This window comes from Barbus barbus (assembly GCF_936440315.1).
Source record: "Barbus barbus genome assembly, chromosome: 40".
Taxonomy (NCBI): domain Eukaryota; kingdom Metazoa; phylum Chordata; class Actinopteri; order Cypriniformes; family Cyprinidae; genus Barbus; species Barbus barbus.
In genome coordinates this window covers 25,979,361-26,003,995 of record NC_136718.1, presented here as the reverse complement: position 1 = coordinate 26,003,995, position 24,635 = coordinate 25,979,361, and the positions used below count along the sequence as shown (strand labels likewise).

Below are 24,635 nucleotides of genomic sequence, written 5' to 3'. Positions count from 1 at the left end.
TTACTAATCAAAAATTACGTTTTGATATATTTACGGTAGGAAATTTACTTAATATCCTAATGATTTTAGCATAAAAGAAAAATGGATAGTTTTGACCCATACAATGTATTGTTAGCTATTGCTACAAATATACCTGTGTTACTCATGACTGCTTTTGTGCTCCAGGGTCACATATGTGTATATTTCATGCTCATGTTGTTGTTGATGCTCAGTCTCAGATCGGCTGTAAGCTGCTGGCCGGTATCATGCAATACACCTCTTGCTCCAACTATTTCTGGATGCTGTGTGAGGGCATCTATCTGCACACGCTCGTCATCGTGGCCGTGTTCGTGGGAGAGCAGCAGCTGGGCTGGTATTATGTCCTCGGCTGGGGTTTGTACTCCGATCTGATGCTGCATCCGAGTCTTCATCAATTCATCTCTGACCGTCTCATGACCAGTGTTGGGTGTAACTATTTACTAAGCAATTAGTTACTGTAATTTAATTACTTTTCCCTTGAAAAAGTAAAGTAAGGGATTGCTCTTATTTTTTTAGTTTAATTACAGTTACTTCTTATGTGAATGAACTTAATACTGTGTATAGACTGTAGAATGTTTATATACAATACAATAGAATACAATAGAATAGTGGATTTAACATCAGGTTAACTTGGTATGAATATTACTGGGATATTGGCTGTTTATCATTACTTAAAAAACACATTTTAATGTCTTATTCTGAAGACCTTATTCTAAATCCTTAATCCTATTCTTAAACTTTACATCTACTTAACTAAGTATTAATAAGCAGTAATTAGGAGTATTATAATGAGGCAAAAGTCATAGTTAATAGTGAGAATTGGACTCTAATCTAAAGTGTGTCCAGAATAATTGATGTAGTTACGTGAAAGAATTAAAAGAAGCGTTTCATGTCTGTCCTTGTGTCATTCATTAACTTTGGTAGAGGATTTAGAAAATAATGAGTAATAAGTAATTAAATAATTTTTGGATAGAGTAATTTGTACAGTAATCGAATTACACTGTTGAAGATGTAATTAGTAACTAGTAATTAATTTCTTTTTAAGAGTAACTTACCCAACACTGATCATGACCTCACTCGCTCTCAGAAATTACTCATTTACGTATATTTCTTATTTTACTTATAGCCAAACTTATATTTCTGTGTCAGTTTTAGATAGTTGCTTATCAATTTATTTGTGTTTATACAGTTTTTTTTATTAACATATTTTATGTTGTGGTGTGTTTTATACATCACATAAGTATTTCTGGGGTTTAGGAGGTTGATTTTACCAAAATATAATTACAATAAGTTTAATAGTATAATAATTTTACCCCCCACACACACATAGACACATACAGATTTTTATTTCAGCTATTAACTGTAAATTTGTGTGTACACTGCCGTTCAAAAGTTTGGGGTCAATAATTGTTTTTTTTCATTTGAAAAATTAATACTTTTATTCATCAGGGATGCATTCAATTGTTCAAAAGTGACAGTAAACACATTTATAATGTTACAAAAGATTTCTATTTAAAAAATAATTGCTGTTCTTTCTATTTCACCTTTCTATTCATCTGTGAATCCTGAAAAATTAAATGCATCACAGTTTCCACAAAAATATTGTGCAGCACAACTGTTTTCAACATTGATAATAATCAGAAATGTTTCTTGAGCAGTAAATCAGTATATTAGAATGATTACTGAAGATCATGTGACACTGAAGACTGGAGTAATGATGCTGAAAATACAGCTGCAGATCACAGAAATAAATTACAGTTTAATAGATATTCACATAGAAAACAGCTGTTTTAAATTCTAATAATATTTCACAAATTTTACAGTTTTTTTTTTCTGTATTTTTGATTAAATAAATAAAGCCTTGATGAGCAGAAGAGACTTCTTTAAAAAAAACATTAAAATCTTATTGATCCCACAGTTTTGAATGGCAGTGCATACATCTTATAATATAATATAATCTTCTGTTGACTTCATAATTTTTGTTATTTCACTGCAAATATATTTGATTCTGTTTTTTTGCAGGTTTCCCAGTGATCCCTGCTGTCCTGCACGCAATGGCCCGTGTACTCTTCCACGATGACAGGTAAACATCACATTTCTGGATTTCACACTTAAAATTGAACTCTAAAGATGTAAATGTTCACTTTTTAACCCTCAAATGCCTAATATTTGACGTTTATACTCCAGGTGTTGGATCATGAACACAAACCTGCTGTACATCATACACAGCCCCATACAAGTCGCTCTGCTGGTGAGCTTCATCATCATCATCAGTTCTGTGGAAAGTTACTTTTAAAAGTAATGCATTACAATATTGCGTTACGCCATTAAAAAGTAACTGAGTTACTTACTTTTGCGTAAATTTTTCTCATTTGGGCTGGGTTTGCTTGTTTGTTTTTAACATAAAAAGTTTTATTTTTGGCAAATGTAAAAGCCCTTTCACACCAAAAGTGAAATGGCTTTTGGTGTGAAAGGGCTTTTCAGCGGCGCCATCTTAGCAAGATGGCGCCGCTGTGTTCGGACGCCGTTAGGTTCGCTCCACTGAGAATTTGCTTCTACCTTCCTTTTTACTTAGTTTTACTTTCTCTTTTTACACATCTCACGTCGGCACTGATCACCTACAACATAGAAACACTTTTGGACATTGGAAACCGCTACACCAACCTGTTTCAGGACACTTTATCCACGAATCCTGCGTGGCCTCTGGAGATTCTTTGGAACGCGGAGATAAACAACACCCCCCCGAGGCGACGGATCAAGAAACACCGCGGGAAGCGCGCTGGAATTCGAGTCAGACTCAGGAAAAGGGCTCACAGTCCTCCTCTCCCAAGCATTCTCCTCGCTAATGTCCAATCCTTGGAGAATAAGATGGACGATCTTAGAGCCAGGATTAGTTTCCAACGGGACATTAGGGACTGTAACATCCTTTGTTTGTCAGAAACGTGGCTTTCGTCCTCGGTCCCGGACACTGCTGTAATGCCGAGTGATAACTTCTCTGTCTTTCGGACGGACAGAACAGCAGAGGCCGGTAAATCCAGGGGTGGAGGAGTATGTTTCATGATCAACAAGAAATGGTGTGACCCCAGGAATATCTCCATTCATTATCTGCCGCCCATTTTATCTGCCCCGGGAGTTTTCATCGATCATTGTTACTGCTGTGTACATTCCACCACAGGCGGACACTGGCTTGGCTTTGTCTAAGCTTCACGATGTGCTCAGCGGCCACATTAACAAACATCCTGACGCTGCCTTCATCATCGCGGGGGACTTTAACAAAGCCAACCTCAAGCAGGTCATGCCGAACTTTTATCAACATGTATCCTGTCCAACTAGAGGACCAAACACACTGGATCATTGCTACACTCAGTTCAAGGATGCCTACAAAGCCCGCTCACTACCGGCTTTTGGCAAATCGGACCATGCCGCCATCTTTCTAACACCGAGATACAAACAAAGGCTCGTTCAGGAACCTCCGGTGCAGAGAGTAGTGACGCGCTGGTCCTCCCACTCAGAGACTATGCTGCAGGCGGCGCTTGATGACGTCGACTGGGACATGTTCCGGGCGAGTTCTTCTGACGTCAGCGAGTTCACGGATGTAGCATTAAGCTTCGTAAACACGCTAACCGAGCTAGCTACAGAAACAATAACGATAAGGACATTCTCCAATCAGAAACCGTGGGTGGACAGAACAATCCGTGCCGCGGTTAACACACGCACCGCCGCTTACAATGAGGCTCTTCTGTCTGGGAATACGAGCGAGTACAAAGCATCGTGCTATGCTCTCCGACGCGCAGTAAGAGCCGCCAAACACAGATACAGAGAGAGAATTGAGTCTCATTTCCAGCTCAACGACTCTCGACGGATGTGGCAGGGACTGAGGACCATCTGTGACTTCGGAAACAAATCCGCGGAGGTGAGAGCAGATCCGTTGCTGGCCGACGAGTTAAACATTTTCTACGGCCGCTTCGATGGCAACGGCGGCGGCGCGTTTCTGCCGACCAGCGCGTCTGGAAGCAACAGGCAGAGCAGCGATGATCCTGTAATCACCGTGTCGGAGGATGAGGTTCGGAGGGCGCTAAAGAAAGTGAACGTCAGGAAAGCAGCCGGACCTGATGGGATAACCGGCCGTGTTCTGAGGTCCTGCGCCGATCAGCTCGCTGGTTTGCTCACTTCTATCTTTAATGAGTCCCTTGCTACCGCCGTGGTTCCCACCTCATTCAAAAAATCCATCATTATCCCTGTGCCAAAGAACAATAAACCCTCTTGCCTGAATGACTATTGCCCAGTTGCCCTCACATCTATAGTCGTGAAGGTTTTTGAGAGACTTGTAAAGAGCCACATTTGCTCCTCCATCCCTGATACTCTGGACCCTCTTCAGTTTGCCTATCGCCCAAACAGATCCACGGACGATGCCATTTCTCACGTTCTCCACTCTTCCCTCACACACTTGGATAGCAACAATGGAAATTATGTAAGGCTGCTATTCATTGACTATAGCTCAGCTTTCAACACTATAGTCCCCATCAAGCTGGCATCTAAACTCACAGACCTCGGCCTAAACTCCTCACTCTGTGACTGGATTCAAGACTTCCTCACCGGCAGACCTCAAGTGGTGAAAGTTGGCCAGTTCACCTCAAACTCCATCACTCTGAACATAGGAGCCCCACAGGGCTGTGTCCTGAGTCCCCTGCTCTACTCTCTCTACACGCATGACTGCGTGTCCTCTCACAGCTCCACATCCATTGTTAAATTCGCTGATGATACTGTGGTTCTGGGCCTCATCTCCAACAACGATGAGACCGCATACTTGGACGAGGTAGAGAAACTCACATCATGGTGCCAGGACAACTGTCTCTCTCTGAATGTGAGCAAAACTAAAGAGCTGATCATGGACTTCAGGAAGAGACAGCAGCAGCCCTACACTCCTCTTATGATCAGTGGGTCCCCTGTGGAGAGGGTGAGCAGCTTCAAGTACCTCGGTGTAAACATCTCCGAGAACCTGACTTGGACTACACACATCCAAACACAGGTAAAGAAAGCCAGGCAAAGACTGTACCATCTGCGACAGCTGAGGAAATTCAGGGTCTCACCAGCAATCCTGAAAACTTTCTATTCAGGGACCATAGAAAGTGTATTGACTCAGTGCATCTCAGTGTGGTATGGAAACAGCTCCAATCAGGACTGCAAAGCACTACAGAGAGTTGTGCGCTTAGCTGAGCGCATCTCAGGGTCTGCTCTCCCCTCTCTGCAGGACATCTACCTCAAACGCTGCAAAAATAGAGCTGTCAAAATCATCAAGGACTCAAATCACCCTGGTAACCATCTATTCACTTTGCTTCCATCTGGTAAACGCTTCCGTAGCCTGATGGCAAAAACTGAGAGACTTAGGAGGAGCTTCTTCCCCCAGGCCATCAGGCTCCTAAACTCTAACTCTGTGTCATAACATCACTTGACTCCATGTAAATATCACCATATCAATAGCTATTCATAATTTTTCTCTACCTCATATTGCTGCTATTATATACCCTGTACAACTTTTTTGCACATTATTTTGCACATTCCTCTTAGTACTATTTAAGTCAACAACATACTGACCTGCACATTTATATTTATATTTTTTATTTTATTCTTTTATTTTTTTTTTTTTTTTTTTTTTTTTTCTACTTTTCTTCTCTTAATATTTGTATACTTTATAATTGCACTGTCCTTGGAGCGGACCTGACCTACATTTCACTGCTGGTTATACTCTGTATAATTGTGTATGTGACAAATAAAACTCTTGAATCTTGAATCTTGAAAAAATGAATGAGCCTCAGGCTGAAGGAAATGTAAATTTACGTCTGTACAGTAGAGGGCGCCACTCAAACAAACCAAGTTTAACACTCTTCAGCAAATAAAAAAACAGAAGTTTATCTAAAGTAATTTTCGCATATTAGTATGGTTGAACTGAGTCATCGAAGGTCAGACATTGGTTAATAAAATAGGGTTAAATACATAAAGGATATTTGTGACCCGTGCTGGTGGGTGAGAATGAGTGTGAATGCACACGGGCTAATTTTGAGCTACACGCAAAAAAGTGAAAAATATAGATTTTAGTCAAATTTGAGGTTTTCACAAAAATTAGTTCATTAAGCCCTCGTCTAGCGATCCCAGTGCTCCAAATAGTAATTAAACATCTCAAATGATCTTTATTTGTACGTTTTCTGAGAGGAGTACTTTTTCTTCGCTCGCTTTACATTTACATTTATTCATTTAGCAGACATTTTTATCCAAAGCGACCCACATGAAAAAAACTGTGGTAATTTCTAGTGTATAAACACTATAGTGTTTTTGAACCATATTATAGTAAAGTACTTGAATTAATTTGATGTGGTAATTCTATAGTTGCTGTGGTGGTAATATAACATCTATAGTAATATAAACAAATGACTTTACCTAATTCTGTACTAAGTTTTCTACAACTATAGGGTATATTATAGTACAACACACTACAGTTTACTGTAGTAAAAACTAAAATATAGTACAGTATATATTACAGATTATCAGTTCACTATAGTTAATACTACAGTATGCTGTAGAATTCCTTAACAAAGTGTCGTAAATACTATAATATATACAGTATAATACACTTAACTATAGTATGGTTCAAAAACATTACTATAGAATTTTTTTCATGACTTACATTTGGGAAATACATCAAGCAATTCATCTTAAAGAGGCAAACAGACACAGGAAGTGCTCATAATACCAAGTTTCAAGAATTGTTTAAATAAGTACAAGCTAGACAGGGAAAGATTAAAGAAAAGAGAAAACAAAGTTGTTGTTTTTTTCAAATAGCGACAAAAGAGATGAGTTTTTAGCTGTCGCTTGAAAATTGTCAGGGAATCAACATTACGGATAGGGGTGGGAAGATCATTGCACCCCCAATGAAAATGTTCTGGAGAGTGATTTTGTGCCTCGCTGTGATGGCATCACGAGGCATCGTTCACAAGTGGATCTCAGACTTCTGGAGGGAATGTAAATTAGTAATAGTGAGTGGAAGTAGGAGGGTGCTGAACCTGTGGCTGTTCTATATGCAAGCATCATTGTCTTGAATTTGATGTGAGCCGCAACCGATAGCCAGTGCAAGGAGATAAAAAGAGGTGTGACGTGGGCTCTTTTGGGCTCGTTGAAGACCAGTCGTGCCGCTGCATTCTGAATCATTTGTAGAGGTTTGATTGTGCATGATGGAAGTCCAGCCAGAAGAGCATTGCAATAGTCCACAACACGTTCTCAATCCCAACTCGTCACATATTGAAGCTTGGTCAGGACCCCTTGCCGTTGTTACGGAAGTATACCAGGAGACAGAGATAATAGTTAGCAGGTTTTATTGAACACACAGAGCAGGATGAGCGGGAGGAATCAGGTGAGTAATGAGGGCAATGATAGTTTGGTGTCTTGATGTAGAGAGTGATGAGAATGGCTTGTTTTACAGATGATGGGTGAGAACTAGTGCCGATATCCGAGACGGGGAGGACCAGAAGACATAGGAGGACAGTGACGAGGAGAACACTCTGGAGGAAACACGGGAGGTAAGTCCAGGAGTAAACACTTTCAGGAGATCACTAGGAAATTTCGATAGCTTCAGGTAGGAGTCCACTAGGTGTCAATGAGACCGGACATAGGAGTGAGGTGCTGTGAGTGCATATGTAGTGGGTGAATTGAATGACTTAACGAGAAACAGGTATGGGTGATCAGAATTCTGGTGATGAGGTGCGCTGGGATTGGCTGGGCTGTGAATCAGGCTGTTCTGTGTCAGTACCCCCCCCCCCCCCCCCCCCCCCCCCCCCATGGCCTGCTCCTGAGGGCCAAGGACCCCGACGTTGTGGTGGTCGACCTCGTCCTCGGGATGTAGAGCGTCCGGGATGTGTGGCATGAAACGTGTCTAGGAGCTTGGGATCAAGGATGTCATTTCTGGGTACCCAGGGACGTTCTTCTGGGCCATACCCCTCCCAGTCCACCAAGTACTCTAAGATACCACCACGGCGTCGGGAGTCCAGGATTTCCTTGACCTTGTAGGCCGTTCCATCATCCAGGATCAACGGAAGTGGGGGGGGGGGGGGTTCCTCAGCCTGATCGGGATCTCTGGGAACAGGAACAGAAGGATGGTGAGGTTTGAGGAGTGACACATGGAAGGTGGGATGAATTCTGTAGTGAGGTGGCAATTCGAGCTGGTAAGTGACAGGATTGATCTGCTTCGTGATGGTGAAGGGACCAATGTATCTGGGACTAAGCTTTCTACAGGGCATGCGCATCCGGATGTCTAGACCATGGGAAGAGAGGGGGCTGGAAACCAAGTACGCACTGGAATGGGGTTAACCCGGTAGCTGGTTGACGAAGGGAGTTCTGAGCGTACTCGGCCCAGCCCAGGAACTGGTTCCAAGAGTTCTGGTGGCCATGACAGAAGGTTCGTAAGAAGCGACCAATTTCCTGGATCTTTCTCTCCATCTGCCCGTTCGACTGCGGATGGTATCTCGAGGAGAGGCTGAATGACACACCTAGGAGGGAGAAGAATGCTTTCCATACCCGAGAGGTGTATGGGGTCCACAGTCAGATACGATATCTTCTGGGATTCCATAATATCGAAACACGTGGTTAAACAGGAGCTCGGCTGTCTCCATAGCCGTGGGGAGTCCTTTGAGGGGTAGAAGACGACAGGATTTAGAGAAACGGTCTGTAATTACCAATATGCAGGTATTGCTGTCAGAGGGTGGAAGGTCAGTGATGAAATCCACTCCTAGGTGTGACCAGGGACGATTTGGAACGGGCAGCGGGTGGAGCTTGCCAGATGGTAGATGGCGAGGGCTCTTAGAGATGGCGCAGTCTGAACATCCCTGAACGAACCTTCTTACATCTCGGGCCATGTTGGGCCACCAGAAGCAGTCTTTTAGCCGCGAGAGGGTTGCATTGGCTCCTGGGTGGCCAGTGCCCAATGCTGTGTGAACTGAGTGAATGAGAGGGGTACGTTGGGTTCTGGTGACATACTGTCGTCCTGTTGGGCAGCCCAACGGAGTGTTGTCGGAGACATTGGAGGAGGGTACCGAGTTGAGTGACCAGTGAATGGGGCTCAAAATCATCTGCTGAGGTAAGATGGCCTTTGGTTGGTTGTTGTTATCTTCTGGAGCGTGGAGACGGGATAAAGCATATGCCTTGACGTTCTTGGATCCTGGTAGGTATGAAATGGTGAAATTAAAGCAGGTAAAAAACAGAGCCCACCTGGCTTGGCGAGGGTTGAGTCTCTTAGCTTCTCAAAGGTATTCCAAGTTCTTATGGTCGGTAAGTACAGTACAGGGATGTTGGGCACCCTCCAACCAGTGTCTCCATTCCTCCAGGGCCAGTTTTATGGCGAGAAGCTCTCTATTGCCAATGTTGTAGTTCTTCTCTGCCAGACTGAGTTTGCGGGAGAAGAAGGCACATGGATGGAGTCGGGCTGAAGTCCCCTGCTGCTGAGATAAGACAGCTCCCACTCCGGTGGTAGAGGCGTCTACTTCAACGACAAATGGTTTGTTGGGGTTGGGATGAACGAGGAGTAGAGCACTGATAAAGGTGTTTTTGAGTCTGTTGAAGGCCTCAGTGGCTGCAGCTGTCCAGGACAGTGATTTGTGCTTGTTCTTTGGAAGACTAATAAGTGGACTGGCAATGGTGCTCTAATCCCGAATGAATCTTCGGTAAAAGTTGGAGAAGCCTAGGAAGCGTTGGAGTTCTTTAATTGTGGTAGGAACGGGCCAGTCCTTTATGGCTGTGACCTTCCCCTCATCCATTTGGATGCCATTCTGGTCGATGTTATAACCAAGGAACTGCACTGAGGTCTGATGAAAAGAGCAATTCTCAGCTTTGAGGAAGAGATGGTATTCCCTCAGGCATTTCAGGACCTCCGCAACGTGGTGGCGATGTTCGGCCATGCTCCGGGAGTATACGAGGATATCATCGATATAGACGAGCACAAATTTATGAAGAAACTCCCGGAGTACCTCGTGCATGAAATCCTGGAATACGGAAGGGGCATTGACTAATCCATACCGCATAACGCAGTACTCATAGTGGCCAGTAGGTGTTACGAAGGCGGTCTTCCATTCATCCCCCTCGCGTATCCGGATGAGCTTATACGCGCTCATCCGGTCCAACTTGGTGAACACTCGGGCTCCGCGGAGATGTTCAAGAGCCGCTGGGACGAGGGGAAGAGGATAATGGAACTTAACTGTTATTTTATTTAATGCCCGGTAATCAATACAAGGCCGCAAACCACCATCCTTTCTGGCCACGATGAAAAAACTCGAAGCAGCAGGGGACGTCGAAGGGCGAATGTAACCTTGTTGGAGAGCCTCTTCGATACACTCCTCCATGGCCTTCTGCTCAGGGATGGAGAGTGAGTATATCTTCCCATGGGGCACTGACTCACCAGGAAGCAGATCAATGGCGCAGTCCCATGGCCTGTGCGGAGGCAGCTTGGTAGCTCTCTTCGGGCAAAACACATCACTGAAGGGGGCGTAACAGGAGGGTATGTCAACAGACTGTTTGTCGATGGGACTTTCGATGGAGGTGGAACATACTTGGAGATGTTTGGGAACCGGGCTTGGAGGATGAGGTCTCTGAGGGAAACAGCCTGGGAAACAATTCTCGCCCCACTTCAGGATTTCCCCAGATTTCCAGGAGAGGATGGGATCATGCTGAACCAACCACGGGAGCCCTAAGATGATATCTGCAGTCGAGTCCTCCAGAACCAAAAGATAGATGGTCTCTTCATGCAAAGGTCCAACACTTAGGCGGACGGTTTTATGGCTGAGGGGCTTTCCAGTTATGACGATTACTTGGTATGTGGTCTTGATAGTCGAGGTTGTGAGGTTGAGTTGCCAGCTAAGGGTACCAGAGATGAAGTTCCCTACTGATCCAGAGTCGAGTAAGGCAATGACTGGAAGAGACACATCAAGTGCCGTAATTAAGGCATTGGTGGTGAGTGGTGTGATTTTGGTAGGAGATGGGCTGAGGGCACTCACCAGAAGTCGAGGCGGGCGAACTGGGCAGGTGGAGATCATATGTCCCGAGTCCCCACAATATAGGCACAATCCAAGTCTTAGACGTCTCTGTCTTTCATACTGTGAGAGTCTGGTGGATTTGACTTGCATGGGTTCAGGGAATGGTTCTGGAGGACTGACATTCTCTGGTTGGCGGAGGAGAGGGTAGGAATTTTTCTGACCTAGGTGGTCTTCGATACAGGAATGGATACGGTGGGCCACTCTGATGGAGAGTTGAATGAACTGTTTGAGCCCAATGCTGTCATCGTACGCTGAGAGATGCAACCGCAGTTTGGGCTCCAATCCTTGCTGGAAGGTCATCAGGAGTGAACATTCGTTCCATCCGCTGGCGGCGGCTTCTGAATTTCACTGTATAATCATTAATGGACATTGAACCTTGTTGGAGATGATAGACTTGCTCACCTACGGAGGAATCCCCTACAGGAGTTCCAAAGACTTCCCCGAAATGGGCGATGAAGTTGTTGAGGGATTGTGTGACTCTGCCAGCCTGAGCCCAGATGGGTTCGGCCCATTGGAGAGCTCGCCCCGTTAAGAGCGAAATGATGAAGGCAATCTTGGCTCTTTCAGTAGAATATAACTGCGGCTGCATCTCCAATGCCAGAGAGCACTGTAGCAGAAACCCATTGCATTCCTCCGCCAGACCAGAGAAGGGCGCCAGTTTGGCCACGGGACTGGCAATCACAGGTGACGGCAAAGTAGAAGGAGCGGTACTGGTGGTGACGGAAGTGGTAGCGGTTGCTGTGGTGGTGGCGGAGTTGGTGGCCATAGCAGTGGAGGTGGAAGTAAGAATTCATCGGAGATTGTCCATGAGCTCTTGGAACGGGTCGGGATCACTCACACTGCTGGCAAATTTTTTTATGTTTTTGGTCCGGTCTTCTGTTACGGAAGTATACCAGGACACAGAGATCATAGTTTGCCGGTTTTATTGAACACACACAGCAGGATGAGCGGGAGGAATCAGGTGAGTAATGAGGGCAATGATAGTTTGGTGTCTTGATGTAGAGAGTGATGAGAACGGCTTGTCTTACAGATGATGGGTGAGAACCAGTGCCGATATCCGAGACGGGGAGGACCAGAAGACGTAGGAGGACAATGACGAGGAGAACACTCTGGAGGAAACACAGGAGGTAAGTACAGGAGTAAACACTTTCATGAGATCGCTAGGAAATTTCGATAGCTTCAGGTAGGAGTCCACTAGGTATCAACGAGACCGGACACTGGAGTGAGGTGCTGTGAGTGCTTATGTAGTGGGTGAATTGAATGACTTAACGAGAAACAGGTGTGGGTGATCAGAATTCTGGTAATGAGGTGCGCTGGGATTGGCTGGACTGTGAATCAGGCTGTTCTGTGTCAGCCGTCACTTCTTGATGCTCAAGGTACCCCTTTAGCATCACTTTTCAACGTGTAGGTCCTCCGTTGTTTTCAGTTGTTTGTCTTAATGTAAAGGTTTCCATGCATTTGTAAAAAAAAAAAAATTGAATTTTATATAAATGTATACTTTCATTGGAGCACCTAACCCCACCCCTACCCTAAAGGCCCCGATATACTTCAAACGAAATCGAAGAACAAACTGATATGACGTCATTTCGAACAAAATCAGGCATTTTTGAACATTTCCTCATTGTGACTCATTTTGGCAGCACAGATCACATTTGTGTAATTTAATATTCAATAGCCTCTTTCACACAGCCATTCCGGCAAAATACACGGAAAACACGGTGTCCCGTGATTTGTCCCCGGATCGTCTGATTCTGGTTCATTCACACTGCCAGTGATTTTCCGGAACCTGTGCGTGCAATCACACACAGCCCGTAAAGACACGTGACATTTTATGTGACGTGTGTAATGCGCCGAGAACCGTTTCAATAAACTGGTGAACAATTTCATCTTCAGCGCAGATGGTGAAGAACTCCCTGATCTCTGCTTCATTCCAGTTTATAAATTTTTCGTCGTTAACATTGATCTGCCTTCAAAACACCCGGTAAAAGAGTCGCATGATAACGAGCGTCATCAGCCTTTACGGCATTGGTTCTGGCTTTTGTTCACACAGAGCTCGTTCCGGGACTGAACCCGGCAATATTACTAGGTCCCCAACCCGGGATCGATCCCGGAATTAATCTCTGGACGTGTTTGCGTTCACACAGAAGGCACTCCGACAATTTTCCGGCAATTTTCCAGCAGTGTGAAAGGGGTTAATTAGTCCAGGTTTGCGTTTGCATTTCACTGTTTTGATTCATTGTGAGGAATACTGAATGTGTTTTTGTGCAGGTGAGATGAGTAAATGCATGTTCATATTTAGTCTAGAACTACAGTAAGATCATGTTCACACACAACACTCTGCACTTACTCCTGATTTCTCTCAACATGGCAACCCCAGAGCTGTCAGTCAATACATGACTGGCTCAGATATTTTCTTGCATATTCTAAAGTAATGTGTTACTTTACTAGTTGCTTGAACAAAGTAATCTGTTACTCATAATGCATTGGCCCCCGACACTGATCGTCAGTCTGTATTCTCTCTCTCCATCCGACAGGTGAACCTGTTCTTCCTGCTGAACATCGTGCGGGTGTTGATCACTAAACTGCGGGTCACTCACCGCACCGAGACTAACATCTACATGAAGGCGGTCCGCGCCACCATCATCCTGGTTCCTCTGCTGGGCATTCAGTTCATCCTGGTGCCGCTGCAGCCCAGCGGACGCGTCTCTCTGGCCATCTACGAGTTCTTCATGAACATCTTCACCCATTTCCAGGTAATGGTCAAAAATGCATTACAGATGTGTAAAATCAGCCCGTAAGGACATTAGCATCAGAGTTTTGATTCTGGAGCTAATAAAATTAAGCACTTTAAACTGTATTTTTAATATCACTAGCATAAGTGCTGTTATTGCATTTTAAATGTTTTATTAAACGTTAAAACGTTATTAAACTGTATGACTGTACAGCAGTGTTATTAATATAGTTTTTGATCATATTTTTAGTATTTTTTTTAATATTGCAGTGTACTTGACTTGACCTTCTACTTCCAGCGTGACAAATAAACCAAAAATAATATCAGCACGGATCTTTTAATTATTTATTTTATTGTAATTATTTAATTATTAAAAATCTATAGACATTCTACACATAATTGTAGAATTTTGCCTGTCCATTTTTATTTAAACATTTCCCCTTGTCATTTTAATTTTAGTTAAACGTTTATTAATTTTTTTATGTGTTTAAGCTTATTTCCACCACTGAAAAAAATGGCTTATCTCACAATTCTAACTTTTTTCTCGCAGTTCTGAGTTTATATCTCACAATTTGGATGTTAACTTGTATATAAAATACAAAAAAAAGTCAAGAATTGTGAGATTAAATGTTTTAATAACCTTTTTTACTTTTGTATTGGCACTTTTCAATTCAATTTACTTTCATATTCAGTTAAAGTTTATTTTATTTCAAATTCCAAAAATCTTTCTAATGGTTTTGGTTTTAGTTAGCTATAATAAGCTGGTTTTACAGTGTCTTTTACTGAGCGTTTGTGTTTCTGCAGGGTCTCCTGGTGGCCATACTCTTCTGCTTCTGCAATGGAGAGGTATGACTTAATTATTTCATTAATAATTAATACCTCATTAATCTTAATTAAAGCACTTTAGATGAGCATAAACTCTTGAGGATTGTAGTGGCCTGCTATGCAGTATGTTTATCACTTCCAGCATAAACCAGAAGTAATATTAATAGCGATTTTGTAAATTTTTTCTAGTAATTATTTAATCAGACCATAAATTTTTTTTTACACAAAATTAGATTAAAATGCAAAAGAATAATATATTCCTCTCTGTTTTTATTTACGAAATAACAACTGTATGCATAATTTCATGTGACAGCAATGTCTAACATTACTATCTGAAACATTTCTTGTTGCATACTGTTATAGATATACAGTGGTGGCCAAAATTATTATAACCTAGTGTTTTCAGCAGTTAAAAATGGTTCTAAGTCAGTTCTATCTTCTTCTGCTGTAGTGTGTGAGTAGGAAATATCAGTTTACATTTCTTTCTTTTTTTTCTTTTTTTTTTTTTGTTATCAACATTTTTTCTTTTTATTTTTCATACATAACACAACATAAAAGTTTACATTTCTAAACGTTCATTTTGACATTAATTGTAATAATCCAGGGAGATTTTTTAGATATAATCTGATCATCATCAGTCTGTCTGGAGTGACATGAAGAAACAGAATAAACTGAGACTAAATCCAGAAGAACTGTGTCTCCAAGATGCTTCAAGAAACCTACCTGCAAACCTACCTTGGAGACACAGTTCTTCTGGATTTATTCTGTCTCAGTTTATTCTGTTTCTTCATGTAATTCCAGACAGATTGATGATGATCAGATCAGATCTCTATGTGGAGCACAAAAATATCACTGGATTACTACAATTAATGGCTAAATGAATTTCCTACTGACACACTACAGCAAAATATATAAATAACTGATTTAAAACTATTTTTAGCTGGTTATAAATTGTAAAAAAGTTATAAATTGATTTGCATTTTAATGAGTGAAATAAGTATTTGACCCCTTGGCAAAACATGACTTAGTACTTGGTGGCAAATCCCTTGTTGGCAATCACAGAGGTCAGACGTTTCTTGTAGTTGGTCACCAGGTTTGCACACATCTCAGGAGGGATTTTGTCCCACTCCTCTTTGCAGATCCTCTCCAAGTCATTAAAGTTTCGAGGCTGACATTTGGCAACTCGAACCTTCAGCTCCCTCCACAGATTTTCTATGGGATGAAGGTGTTGAGACTGGCTAGGCCACTCCAGGACCTTAATGTGCTTCTTCTTGAGCTACTCCTTTGTTGCCTTGGCCATGTGTTTTGGGTCATTGTCATGCTGGAATACCCATCCACGACCCATTTTCAATGCCCTGGCCCGGACGGTACATGGCCCCGTCCATCGTCCCTTTGATGCGGTGCAGTTTCCTGTCCCCTTAGCAGAACCCCCCCCCAAAGCATAATGTTTCCACCTCCATGTTTGACGGTGGGGATGGTGTTCTTGGGGACATCCTCCAAACACGGCGAGTTGAGTTGATGCCAAAGAGCTGGATTTTGCGGGCGCTGCAGGATTTCAGTCGTTCACGGCGTAGTGTGTTACCAATTGTTTTCTTGGTGACTATGGTCCCCCTTGAGATCATTGACAAGATCCTCCCGTGTAGTTCTGGGCTGATTCCTCACCGTTCTCATAATCATTGAAACTCCACGAGATAAGATCTTGCATGGAGACCCAGTCCGAGGGAGATTGACGGTTATTTTGTGTTTCTTCCATTTGCAAATAATCGCACCAGCTGTTGTCACCTTCTCACCAAGCTGCTTGTCGATGGTCTTGTAGCCCATTCCAGCCTTGTGTAAGTCTACAATGTTGTCCCTGACATCCTTGGACGGCTCTTTGGTCTTGGCCATGGTGGAGAGTTTGGACTCTGATTGATTGATTTCTTCTGTGGACAGGTGTCTTTTATACAGGTAACAAACTGAGATTAGGAGCAGTCCCTTTAAGAGAGTGCTCCTAATCTCAGCTCCTTAACTGTATAAAAGACACCTGGGAGCCAGAAATCTTGCTGATTGATAGGGGATCAAATACTTATTTGACTCATTAAAATGCAAATCAATTTATAACTTTTTTGAAATGTGTTTGTATTCCATCTCTCACTGTTCAAATAAACCTACCATTAAAATTATAGACTGATCATTTCTTTGTCAATGGGCAAACGCACAAAATCAGCAGGGGATCAAATATTTTTTCCCTACTGTGTATATATATTAGTGCTAGAGAAATATATATATATATCACGATTAATCGCATCCAAAATAAAAGTTTTTGTTTACATAATTTATGTGTGTGTACAGTGTATATTTATTATGTATATGTACTTGCACACACATGCATGTATATATTTAAGAAAAATATGTTACGCTTATATATTAAATATATTTATATATTATATAATTTAAATATATACATGTAACTACATGTAAATATCTTCAAAATATATGCAGTATGTGTGTGTCTTTATATATACATAATAAATTAACACACATAGTGTGCTAGTGTTTTATTCTGAAGAAATGGACAAATAAGCTGTATGATACATGCAGGTGCAGTCGGTGCTGCGGCGTAAGTTTGCGCAGTATTGTGGTCAGTGGAATCGTCGGCGTCTGGTGACCACTGACTCTCACTGTAACTACCACACCAACTCGTCCATCACTGAGACCAGCCGCGTCACCATCGGCGACGAGCACGGCCCCGCCAACACGAGCGGCACCGTGCATGCGTTCAACGACCAGAGCAACGGCAGCGTCCGCCACGGACCCAAGAGCTGCGACATCCTCGAGTCCACGGAAATATGACCGTTTGTCTCATCATGCTCACTAATATCACCAACACTACACAGCACTCCCAGCTAACACACATGTTCTAAGAACGGTTTGCTAACATTCATGTTAAAGCTGCAGTCTGTAAGTTTTGCCTCTTTGTCACCATATCTGTTTGAAACCTGCAATTGCAGTTATTTGCGCAATTATCTTCATCGCATGGGTTGTGCTCCGGCACGGATGAATCCAATGCTTTAAAGGAGTATGTGTGGATACTGTACTAGGAATCACAGTTTCTAGCCTACGACTTGGAATAATTGACCCAAATAAGAATTTTCACTGGATATTGTCATCTGAACAAGTAAAGGCTGGAATACACTACACAACTTTTAAAATCTGAACAGTATTTTAAAACATTAGGCCTCACACACTTACCGACTTTGTAAATAGTGACAAATGAAAACTGGGCATCACACACTACATGACTGAAGATCATACACTACCAGACTTTAAAGTTGTTCCGATCACAAGGAACTCACGCAGAAACGTGCGCCCTGTTGCTAGGAGACGCATGACAAATGAAAACATATGTGTTCTAAAATCGGCTGAAAATATCAGTCTGTGACCATCATACACTACGCGATTTTCTGTGGAATCTGTCAGCTGTAATCTGCAGACTGGCTCTGACTTTCCTCAACTAGCGTCAACTTGTTCAAACTGTAAAATCGGGGCAAAAACCGCGTAGTGTATTCTAGGCTTATGTAACAAGTCTGCCAGTTTTGTTCTGACCAACTGAGGAAAAAAAGCAATAATTTGCGTTACAATGGTGAATTAAATCTAACGATCGGTTAGCTCATATCACTTGAAAACATGCAAATTATTATTATTGTTATACTTTGTTCTCAAATTGTTCATGTTAACAACATCAGCATTGTGTATGTAGTGTATTACCTTTCTGTACAGTCTAATCTCTAATTGTCATACAATTCGAAATTCACATAAAGAAATTCTTTAAACCCAAAAAGCAAATTATTCTTCCTTAGAACTGGTTCTCTTTAAATACAAAACTTGTGTAATCCCACATAGGCTATCTGTAATCAGATGCATATTAAAACTGCAATATAATCTAATTTCAGTCACTTCTGTTTCATAAACCTTTTTGGATTACAATGCACCATTAAAACGATAAACTTAATTATTCCAGCTGCTGTGAGAAAAGGCTATACCAGCAGGATCTTCACGTGCGATATACGTAGCTACTAGCCTGGACTCATTCTTTATGTTTACAGACGTGAAGTAATGACGCAGCGGCATGCTCGAATTTCCCACAAATTCAAATTAGTAAACATTATAACGTTATAAGCTAACGTTGTGAATCGGGCTAAGGTACAAAGATAGTTTTGAACACTGGCTGGTTATATACTTGCTCAAAAATTTATTTTGTATAATTTTTAACCAAAAAAATGTACGGACTGCAGCTTTAATAAGTTACGAAAACGCTATTTCTGAATGTTCTCTAAACATCCAGATTTTAAATATATATATATATATATATATATATATATATATATATATATATATATATATATATATATATATATATAAAAAAAATCCTGGTTATTTGAAAGTTGTGAATGAAACATTTTTTGCAAACGTTATGGGAACGTTACTTTTGAATATTCTCTTAACATTCTGAAACAAGAAGTTTAAACCCAGGTAATGAATTTAACGTTATTAAAAACGTTGTGGGAACATTGTTTTGAAATGTTTCTGAAACATAAACATTTAAAGTCCAGTTTTCATGTCATGATTCTAACATCATTTAAAGATTACAAAAATGTTTCTTACAGCTTTCTACTAACTTTATTTTCACCTAAAATGTTATTTAAATATTTAATTTTTATATTCTATGAACGTTAAAATGTCCAGTTTTCTTGTTGTGATTAACGTTTCTTACAACATTCTGCTAACTATATTTTCACCTGAAATATAACATTATTAGACAGTTTATTATATATTTTTTTTTATATTCTAGGGGCCAGTTTTACTAACAAACCATCTTTTGGTGTTAAAATAGTATTGTCAGGATTTACTAAAGAAGCGCGGAAAAGGTGTGGACATGGTTATTTTTGCCTGACACAAAATTTATGGGAGGAGAGTTTTAAAATAAATCAGCAACTTCTGCGCTTATCAGATTAGGCTACTGGTATTTGTGCCATTATTTAAAGCCCCAAAAAACATGTCTTAAACTGTTTTGCGCTTAAAATATCTGCAATTATATGCAATTGCAGAGAACAGAGAGTGCACGGTAGAAGGGAGAGTATTTGTATTAATTTGTTTTGAATGCCAGACGAACACATTATCCGAACATATCGTTTGCCAAGCTATGTTATTTTTAATTTGCTTCAGGAAATAAAACAGAGTTGACCAGGTCTATCAAAACTTCTTGCAACCCTTCAAGACACTTTCTGCTTTTTTCTTTTTTCATCACTACACAAAAACTAGATGCTGAAATTAAGTGATTTTTCACATGATATGTCTTTTGCTTGTATACTAAAATATCATAAATTGATAATAGCCATAAGTAGTTTATATTTTCCACAATTAGCTCATAAACATGAGGTACATTTTTGTCTGTACCCATATGGTGTAGAGTTGAAACAGTAGCATGGTACAGTTGAGACACCCATTCTTAATGCTCTAAAGCTGGCTAACTATTTATAGCAAATGTAATAAATTACAAAATTACAGTTTTAAATAATTAGTTGATTTATTTGCTTTATTTAATTCAGATTCAGTTAAACAAAACAGGAACAAATATACACTATTTGTACACTATTTACACTACAAAATATATGGCAAATATAGTACAAATGTAAACATAGCAGTAAAAATAACAATATACACACCTATATATTCTATAACCCCACCCCTAAATCTAGGCATCACTCGAAACTTTCTGCATTTTTACATTTTCAATCATTCTGTATGATTTATAACCTTGTTTCATCATGGGGACCTAAACAATATTGCCTTTAGGTGAATTTACTGGTATTACTATACTTGTGGGGACATTTGGTCCCCATAATGTAGGTACTACCAGTACACAAACACACACAGCCTCTGTATGCATTTTATTTTCTATGATTGAACTGTTACTGTATACAGTAACAACCTATAAAGGGTGTCTCAACTGTACCCACTTTGTATATTTCTTAAAATGCTATGTAATCCTTTTAACATTCATGTTAGAAAATATGTCCATTAATAACTTGAAATATCACAAATATAATTTTTAAACAGAATTTGCAGAGCATATGTGTAAATGTGCCTTTTATCTTATTATCATAACACTGTACAACTAAACATCATGTGAAGCAATAGGACACCAATCCGGGTATTACAACACTTTGTCTCAACCGTACCCTTCTGACATGCTTGCACATTTCTCTAGATTATGAAAGACCTTGCATGGCACAATGTCATGAAATATGTCTATTTTTAGAGCACAGAGTAACATTTGCAATGATACATGTCAAGTTCAACAATCATAAAAGAAAAATAAACTATTCATTGTGGAAGGGACACGGTGAAATGAAAATCTCACCTTGGAAAAAAAAACTTTTGCCGATATCTTCGGAGTGGAAAGACGCACACATTTAAAATTTCCCACGATCAAAGAGAACATGCACATGTGTGGAACAAAAATTACGGCTCGGGTTCTTGTGTACGCAAGTCATTTAAGGTGTTTCAACTGTACACGTCTCAAATGTGCTCAGTCTACCCTACCGTGGCTTCTTTCTTTATTTGCGACTACGCTAATTTGCGCTGTGCTTGGTATATTGCGTTGGTCGATATGTTGCGTCTGTGCTATGCGCATTGTTAGTAAATCACCGGCAGAAAATTCCACGCCCATCGGCGCTGTTTTAGAAGTGCGCTCTCACGCTAATTTACCCTGTTTAGTAAAACTGGCCCTAAGAATGTTAAAATGTCAGGATTTGAATGTTACAAAAAATGATCAAATGGAAAGAACCTTCCGAGAATGTTGTTCTAAGAATGTTTTCTCTTAACATTATGAGAAAGTTTACGAAATATTAATGAAGTTATAGAAAACGTATGCCAAACATTACTTACTAAGAACATTTTGTCTTTTTTTTATAAAAAAACTAAAATTGTGAGAATGTTAAAAACGTCCGTCTAAAATGTTTATGAAAAATGTTCCATAAGAAGTGTTGGGGGGTAATGCATTACAAGTAACGCGAGTTATGTAATCAGATTACTTTTTTCAAGTAACTAGTAAAGTAACGCATTACTTTTTAATTTACAAGAAAATATCTGAGTTACTTTTTCAAAAAATTAACGCCAGTTACTTTGTTTTCCCATTTATTGACTGACAAGTCTCCTGTCCCCATGCTGAGAGAAATCAGAAGTACAGAGGCGTTGTGTGTGAACATGTTACTGTAGATCTAGACTAGATGTGAATGTGCATTCATTCATCTCACTCGCAAAAACAGATTTAGCATTCATCAAAATGAATTAAAACTCAGAATATGACGCAAACCTGCAATAATTAAATATGTTAAATAACACAAATGCATGAAATCCCATTTTATTAACCAATGTCTTTGCTGCTGACCTTTGAGGATCCAGTTCATCATCAACCATACTAATAAACAAAAATGACTTTAGATAAACTAACAATTGTGCTTCATTGTTTTTTTTTATTGCTGAAGAGTGTTGAACCTTCTTCTCCTGCGTTCTCCTGTACAGACGTGAATTTACTCTTCCTTCAGCCTGAGGTTTATTCATTACACTTTTTGGTGTGAAAGGGCTTTTAAATTTGCTATAAATTGAACTTCTTGTATTAAAAATAATCAAGCCCTGTTCATACTTAAAAAGTAACGTAACACATTACACACAGTAACGTAATTAGTTACTTTTTAGGGAGTAACGCAATATTGTAGTGTATTACTTTTAAAAGTAACTTTCCCCAACACTGTCCATAAGCAATTTATAAATAATGTAGTTCGTCCTAACATTTGAGAATGTTATTTAAGAGCAGATAACTCTGCTTAACTTTGAGAAAACCAGAAAGTTAGCTAAAGTTCTGAGAACGTTCCTGTTAGCTGGGCTGTACTTATGTAATATACCGTATGACGTGTTAAAGAGTTAATTGTTTTTGTTAATACATGTATTAGTGTTTATTGGTATTTTAAACACTTTGTAGCCTATTTGTACATTTAAACACATCAGTCTGACTGTAAGTTGCTGTTAGCGCCATTTGTTCAGTCTAAACTGTTCACATATTTATATTTCAGTATAAATGGAAGGATTGTGTTCATGTGGAGAAACAAACAGATATTTCCCTTGTCCATCTTCCACCACTCTGTGCCACGGACCGTATGTGAACTAATTAGTGGACTTGATGGTATTATCATCTGATGCTGTAGCAGATTTGAGGTAAACTCATTTTGGATGTGTGTTTATTGTTGCTAAGGTAGTGCACTAGGTAGTGCGCTTGCACATTGAACTGTGTGGAATAGCGGAATATACCGGAACGTTTTGTATGTGTACAGATATGATGCTGTAAATAAGCTGTTGTATAAGCACTTGTGTTTTTAACTGAATGTATCTGTTTCATGATCCCTTCCAGGGGAGTTTTTATGTTTCTGTTTTTATGATTTGCTTTTTGTGGTTATTATAGGAAAACACGAAGAGACATAACATTCCACTTTGACTTGTTAATATTGGAATATCACTATTTGTGTAATGCATGCAGTGAAACTCAATAAAAGTACTTGAACTTTCATTTGAACATTCGTTACTGTACTACAAAAACATTTGAAATCTTTGCTATTGTACTACATGAGGAATTGTGTTCATCTAGCTGCTTCTCCCATTTGCTCTTTTTACATTGATTATCACTCTATGGACTAATACAATCAGATACAACAATAAATATAGCTGCAAGCAGCGATCACCGGGGTTAAAGCACTTTAAGGCCTTTAAGGTGGTTAAACACATCCAAAATGTATGAACAAAATGGTAAACTTTGACTCAATGAGATTTGAAATGTTATAACAGTGATTTTATAATGTTTAAGCATGAATCCATATGTAAACATATGAACAGTACTGTTTTAAAGTGGTCTTTCACTGCCAGTGGTTCTACATTGCAATTTCTCATACAACACTGTGTTTGTAACCTTTATAACTATTATAGTGTTACTTTTTGCCTAATCTCTCTTAAATTTTGCATGCTTGTTTAGAATGAATTTATGCATCATTTTAGACCGTTTTGAGAATTTGTGGGCTTTCTTTTTGTATTAATAGGCCATTTGGTTCACTATATTAAGAACATATTATAAAATGACCGGATTATAGTTGTCCAAATGCAAATGTTAATTTTTTTTTTATAATTATTGACCTAGAGAGTCTAGAGAATAGTACTGCACTGATTTTATTGATTTTGAGTTAAAAACTCAGGGCTAGTTCACAAAAGTAGTTTTTTAAAATAATCTCAAATACTTAAAGAACAGTTTGATTGACAGCAGTGATTCTAGAAGCAAAGTTGTTCAGAATGAGGCGATCTATCATATGATATGAAGATATGGTGTATAAATGAATATATGAACATTTTATTGCAATTAGACATCATAGTTTTTGAAGCCTTTTTAACTTTTATAGCGCCACCTATGGTTCAATCTCCATGAATCTCAGCATGCTTGTTAAGAATCATCTGACATGTTTTCACTAAGTTTCATAAAGTTTTGAGTTTTCGTTTAGGTTTTATAGGCATTTGGGTACATGTAGCAACGCCCCTTTTCTAAATGACCCCGTTATATCTAACCAAAGTACAAAATTCAACATTTTTCTGATAATTATTCATCTAGAGAGACCAGAGATTATTACTGCAGTGGTTTGATCAAGATTGAGCAAAGAACCTAGGACTAGTTCGCAAAAGTAGGATTTAAACATATTTCTGAATAATTAATGAATGATTTGATTGACAGCAATGGTTCTTGAGACAAAGTTGCTCAATATGAGGAGACCTATCAAATGATATGCATATTGTGGGGATGGGTTAAACACCACGTGATTACAGAGCCAAAAAATCTGAATATTTAATGAATGATTTGATTGACAGCATTAGTCCTTGAGGCAAAGTTGCTCAGAATGAGGAGATCTATCAAA

General features: G+C 40.0%; 1 protein-coding gene across 2 annotated transcripts in view; it reads left to right on the top strand.

Moving 5' to 3' along the window:
- The window catches only part of LOC306859586 (calcitonin gene-related peptide type 1 receptor-like), a 47,850-nt gene extending 24,600 nt beyond the window's left edge, over positions 1-23,250 (top strand). Inside the window, exons 8-13 of one of the 2 annotated variants that reach the window (XM_079400688.1) lie at positions 213-372; positions 2,041-2,101; positions 2,206-2,269; positions 13,625-13,843; positions 14,626-14,667; positions 22,761-23,250. In XM_079400688.1, the coding sequence (XP_079256814.1) occupies positions 213-372; positions 2,041-2,101; positions 2,206-2,269; positions 13,625-13,843; positions 14,626-14,667; positions 22,761-22,850 (636 nt within the window). In that variant the 3' untranslated portion in view covers positions 22,851-23,250. Of the gene's footprint in view, positions 1-212; positions 373-2,040; positions 2,102-2,205; positions 2,270-13,624; positions 13,844-14,625; positions 14,668-17,226; positions 18,462-22,760 lie in introns of those variants that run through there. The other variant, XM_079400687.1, reaches the window with a different exon arrangement.
- The last annotated feature ends 1,385 nt before the right edge of the window (positions 23,251-24,635 follow it).